Source organism: Nannobrachium achirus (assembly GCF_963921795.1).
Source record: "Nannobrachium achirus genome assembly, chromosome: 13".
Classification (NCBI taxonomy): domain Eukaryota; kingdom Metazoa; phylum Chordata; class Actinopteri; order Myctophiformes; family Myctophidae; genus Nannobrachium; species Nannobrachium achirus.
Window position 1 is genome coordinate 23,789,658 of NC_137833.1, and position 6,066 is coordinate 23,795,723.

A 6,066-nucleotide genomic window follows, 5' to 3' on the forward strand; every position below is an offset into this window, starting at 1 on the left:
AGCAACAGCAATGAAATGCCGTGAGGATGTTCAATATTTGAAAAGGCATTTTTTATTATTTTATTTTTTTACAGTTTTGAGTATAATAGCCTACAATTTACAATTTATACATTTTTAATGTTATCTGGGTTTCTGAAGGCACTTAATAGGTGTACAAACCATTATAAATATATTAAATTGTGACTTATACAAGCAATTAGACATTTTCCCTTCTGTGTTGATTATCATTTCAAAACAACTCATCATATCAAAAAGCTCAAAATAACGTCCGGCATAGGATTGCTACACACGTCGAAAATTATGGCCTACAGGCTATTTCAGTCTCTCCGAAGAAATTGTAGGCTTTTGTCAACAATAAAATAAAATAAAAGCTAGCTTAAAAAAAACATTGCTAACAAAAGAAAACATGCATTGACGTAATTTCAGCGATTTGATTAGAAAAAAGAATCAACATCGTTGAATCTGTCTCTGACGCGTGTGTGTGTGTGTGTGTGTGTGTGTGTGTGTGTGTGTGTGTGTGTGTGTGTGTGTGTGTGTGTGTGTGTGTGTGTGTGTGTGTGTGTGTGTGTGTGTGTGTGTGTGTGTGTCCAAGATATGCGCAGAGCAGACCTATATGGCTTCAGTTTAAAAACCAATGCAATGACAGCCTCACTAATACGCAGGCCTACTGTTAGCATGGCGGCATGGCAGTCCTTGTGTAGGCCTACTGTATCAATCCCCCCGTGGAGCGGAGTCCTTCCTTGCCCTGCAAAGATATTGCGTTGAATGGCACTTCAAGACGTCGGTCTTGTTTACTTGTTGTTGTCGTGACGGGCAAAAACACAGCCAATGAAAAAGCATCAGAAAACAATTAGTCATCCACGTCTATCTCCTCGTCGTCCGAGCAGCGGTCTGATGTGTACGGCGACGACATGGGCGGAGAGGGAGTCATGTGCAGCTTGTGTTCGTGTTTGGACTTGGAGCCAGGAGGAGGGGACGGGGAGCCCGGCTTGCCGTGGCCGGTCGCCCCGTTAGCGGCGCACTTCTCCAGCTCCGCCAGCTTGGCGAGCTTCTCGAAGGACACGACTCCCACGGCCTTGGCCGACTCCACGTCGGCCTTCATCTCCTCCAGGTCCCGCTTCAGCTTGGCCCTGCGGTTCTGGAACCAGGTGATGACCTGAGCGTTGGTGAGGCCCAGCTGCTGGGCTATCTGGTCCCTGCAATAGAAAAAAAGTACAGTTTCATCATGACAGCACAAATCACTGGTACAAACATCAACTAAAAGGAGATCCCTAGTAAACTGTACGGCTTATTTACCGGTCGGCCGGCGATAAGTACTTCTGGTACAAGAAGCGCTTCTCAAGCTCGTAGATCTGGTGGTTGGTGAAGGCGGTGCGCGATTTCCGACGCTTTTTCGGAGTGCTCCTCGTGCCGAAAAGAGTTAGACCGTCACGGCCTGCAAGGAGAGACGAATAAAAAAATAAGGTAGAGGAAATGCATGGGAAGTAAAAAAGTATAGCTTAAGTACAGTCTATTCGTTCCTGTGCGTAAAAACAGACATGAGACGAGAGCATGGTGTTTATTAGACCTGTAAGGTGGATGGCCTAAAATAATAAACAAACCAACACCGAATAACAATTTTCTACAAATACAAATTCAGATTTTTAAAATATAGGCTATTAAATACCGCGGACTGAACGGTTATTTAATAGTAGGCTAGGCTATGTGCGTAAAACGAGACTACATTTTAACAAAACAAAAATTACATCAGGTTGCTGCTGAATTATACAATGTGAATGTTTTTCTTGTAATTTTCTCCACACAATTATTTCAGCAATTCACTCCAGAACAACAACAACACTACAAATACATTCTGGCACTCAGTTTAATTAACGCTGAGGACTTTGTAATGAGCTTATTCATCAAATAAATAAATACATAAACAAAACACTTTGCAAGCTTAAACAATTTATGCTAAAATATTGCGTCAATATACCTGCTCACAAATTAGGCTATACGTCCAAAATAGAAAACGATGATTAATGCGCCAAAGACAATGTGCTAGCAACAATTTGTTTAAATCGTTTAACCCAATATGTTAGCAATGTTTAGCTTGTCTTCTTAACATTAATAGGCTACAAAATGGTATTGTAGCCTGCAATAAAATACGAATGAAAAACAGACCACTCTCGTAACCGTATGAGGCACTGAATAAAACAAAATTCGGCTACATTTCCTAGGCACCTTGGAAAAGTACAGGATTAACGAAATAAAATAGGCCTAAAATATTAATTAATGTTCGCCATTACCTTCGGCTGCTTGCAGAACGCTAACTTCCAGTCCTTTGAAGGTTTTGCTGGCCAGCTCCTCCAGGGCGCACAGAGGGGACGTCTGGCTGAGCAGGGCCCGGCTGGAGAGGCTGTGTGCCGCCGGGGGAAGCTTCTCTCCTCCTCCTCCGGAGGAGATCAGGTGCGTCGCCCCGCAGATGGAGTAGCTCCGTTTGGCCGACGGTTTGTTCAGGATGTCCGCGATGCTGAAGGGGGTCAGCGGCTTGTTGGAGTTGGCCGGCGGCGGGAGATGGTCGAGCGGACTGCGTCTCCGCTCCTCCATCATCACCGTGGGACATTTCGCGTCGTCTTTGGAGGTCATGGTGGCAGGTTATCGGGTGGCACTTTGCTATCCGTGTCTAGTGCGTGTGTAGGTGTGTTTTAGATAGAAACTCGGTTGAAATTAAAAGTTGTGGGGGGTTAAGCGCCAAGAAAAGCCTCTGTATATCACAGGTGCCCGTGCCACCGCATGTTGGCCGCGTCGCCGCAGGGATATGGAAGGAGACTCTGGAGTTCCCGTTAAAGTCCCGGCAGCACGTCTTCAATGCACTCTTTCCATGCAGGGTGACGCACGACCCACCGCAAGAACACCAAACCATCCGGCGGACGGCGATGCACCAAAAGCAGCGACGATTGACCACCGCTAACAAGTTATTACTGACTGCTAGGTGATCAATTACCCTCACTGCATGCACCTCTCTCTCTCTCTCTCTCTCTCTCTCTCTCTCTCTCTCTCGTGCGCGCGCGCGCACGCACGCGCACGCACGCACGCGCGCGCGCACACGCACACACACACACACACACACACACACACACACACACACACACACACACACACACACACACACTCTCTCTCTCTCTCTCTCTCTCTCTCTCTCTCTCTCTTTTCTGTCACTCATTGAATATGATGCAGCCTCGTGCCGGCTTTAGCGCGTGGAGTGGGGGAGCGGTAATTAGAGGGCATGGCCAACAGGGCGGAGTCAAATTAGAACTAGGGTCCACTTAACACTTCCTCAGCGTAATTAGATAATTTGTCACAAAAAAACAACAACAAGCAAATACTTTTTTTCACTGCGTAATGTTATACCCACATTTGCATGCGCCAAGCAATCCTGTGCGTAATGGCACCGTGCGTTTTTTCGTGTAGCCTACTATAGGTTTTAAGTCAATGCTTTGCCAATTCGGTTCTGCCCGGGACAACAATTCTCTGGCTAATTATTGTGCACTGGAAGACATATGATAGTATATTCATACTAATTCGTTCATGTTTATTTATTTATAATTGAAAAACACGTGGCAATACTGGCAAATGAGAAACCATACAATGGAAAAAGTCTGTCCTTTTAAAGAGAGCACTAAACGATTGCCTTGAGATAACAATAAAGGGTAATAATAATAATTATATAACTTTATGTCAGAATTATAATACCACCACAGAGAGAAAAAAATAAACAAGCTGCAAGAAACACTTATAATGTGAGAAATTTACCTAGATAAAGCATCAATTTATATACACTCAGTTAAATTAACATTTGAGGGTTTCACTGTAGGCTATAGTAACTGATTTAGGCAACAACTAGAAGGTCGAGACAGATAGCTCGAGAGAAAGAGGGAGAGAGGGGGGAGAGAGAGAGAGAGAGAGAGAGAGAGGTAAAGAGAGGGGTGGAGGGTTGACACAGGAGGGCATCAAATCTCCAGCTCCCTGCCTTTAGCTGTGCCAAGCCCCCTCCCATGCAATAACTCAGAAGCAAAGGGCCGGCAGCCATGACAACAGCAGTATATTTATCAAGTCATAGGTTAACTTACTCTCCAAGCTAACATGCACACGCACACATATCAGTATTCAGCCATGGTGTTGAGTGTTGTAGCATTCACCTTTCAGAGACGTCGTTGGAGGCTGTGTAAACACATACATACCAGCGTAAAATAATAATAATAATAATATTAATAATAGGATAATAATAATCATCATCATCATAATAATACGCTAATAATAATAATAATAAATATAGACGAAATAGTATGACAAAAAGCTTAATTGTAAAAAAGAAAAGACAACAAAAATTAAGACATTAAATACATTCAATATAAACAAATGTATTTTTTATTGTAAAGTAATTATTACACATGCATAATGATATACAACATTTATTCCTCTGTTAAAGTTGTTTGTGGATGACCCATGGCCACGACAAAACACCTCATGTCTAGTCCATGGGCCAGACGGGTTGTCGGTATCAAAAAGGTGGCAAAGGTTACCATGCATTTTTGAAAAGCTCTATATCTGTAGATTATATTTTGGTATGATAACCCTTTCTTAGACCCAGCTAAATTGGTGTTATCAGCCGCTGGAGTTGGTGTCCCATTAACTTTACATTACAGGGAAAATAAGCAAAAAAATTATCTGCTTTTAGTAGCATAAGAGGGGTGTCAGGGGTCAAACTAGGGGTTTGTCATGATGCTGAATCCATTGCAAGCATCTGTTTTGCACAAACAACATTCCTTGGGCTAAAAAGACTATGGTTTAGTGATGAAAAGTGATGAGTCATCACTTTTGTGGGGGCTGTTTTAGCCCCAGGAATGTTTTTCGTGCTAAACAGATGCTTGCAATGGATTCAGCATCATGAAAACCCCCTAGTTTGACCCCTCTTATGCTACTTAAAGCAGATTAATTTTTTGCTTTTTTTCCCTGTAATGTAAAGTTAATGGGACCAACTCTAGCGGCTGATAACACCAATTTAGCTGGGTCTAAGAAAGGGTTATCATACCAAAATATAATCTACAGATATAGAGCTTTTCAAAAATGCATGGTAACCTTTGCCACCTTTTTGATACCGACAACCCGTCTGGCCCATGGACTATAGGGCTCATTTCAGAGACACTGTGATCCAGAGCAGTTGTATTCAAGAGTCAAAAGTCAAGATTCTTTTTAATTGCTAGATGTCCCAAAGGTGTATGAGAATAATAATAATAGAATAGTAATAGTAATTAAGGGAGGATAATATGTTCAGCAGTAAACACATGCAGGAAAGTCCAGTTGAAGATATGTATTTAACGTTTTTTATGTACTTTATTAAAGGAGTAGTTCACCCCCAAAATGACTTCTGTGTTCATTGACAATAGCTATACATTTATATTTTACATAAAATTGATATTCTAGGCCGGGCAGCTATAGGCTCGAAAGTAACCTGACGTCAAAGGTTCGAGTCCCGGTTCCCGACAACCTTTGCTGTGCGTCTCTCCTCGTCCCTCTCTCCCTCTTTCCTGTCCATCTTCACTCAAGATCTATCAATAAAGGCAGAAACGCCAAAAGCAAATCTTAAAAAAATAATGTAAAATATATATTTTCTAAATCAAGGGTCTTCAACAGGGGGTCCGGGACCCCTATGGGGTCCTCAGAGTTAGGGGCCTCCAAATCTTTGTTTGATAGAGACTTTTTTTCTTCCTTTTTTCATATTAGCAGATCACAATGCCTTGCAGCGCAAGGCGTTTTATGAGCATGTAGATCTGCTATTTTCGGCAAAGAGCTTTGGTGTAGAGGGGGAAAAGATTAGACTAAGAGTGACACACATAGTGACACACACAAACACACATTGACATGAATCCAAAATACACTGATGATTATGCTGTCAAACGATATACAGAATATGAACAGGTTGTGGGGGTCCTTGGCCTGAAAACGTTGAAGACCCCTGTTTTAACCACCACCACCACCCCAGCATCCACCTGAACCTGTGGGATGGACTTTGTTTCTATTTGA

The 6,066-nt window shown here is 42.6% G+C and overlaps 1 protein-coding gene across 1 annotated transcript; it reads right to left on the reverse strand.

Moving 5' to 3' along the window:
• Nucleotides 1-850: 850 nt before the first annotated feature.
• lbx1a (ladybird homeobox 1a) lies at nucleotides 851-2,628 on the reverse strand (the record flags this gene model as incomplete). Its single annotated transcript, XM_080740639.1, has 3 exons — nucleotides 851-1,196; nucleotides 1,297-1,435; nucleotides 2,289-2,628. 3 exons carry the CDS (start codon nucleotides 2,626-2,628, stop codon nucleotides 851-853), a joined length of 825 nt encoding a protein of 274 aa, XP_080596765.1.
• Between the last annotated feature and the right edge of the window lie 3,438 nt (nucleotides 2,629-6,066).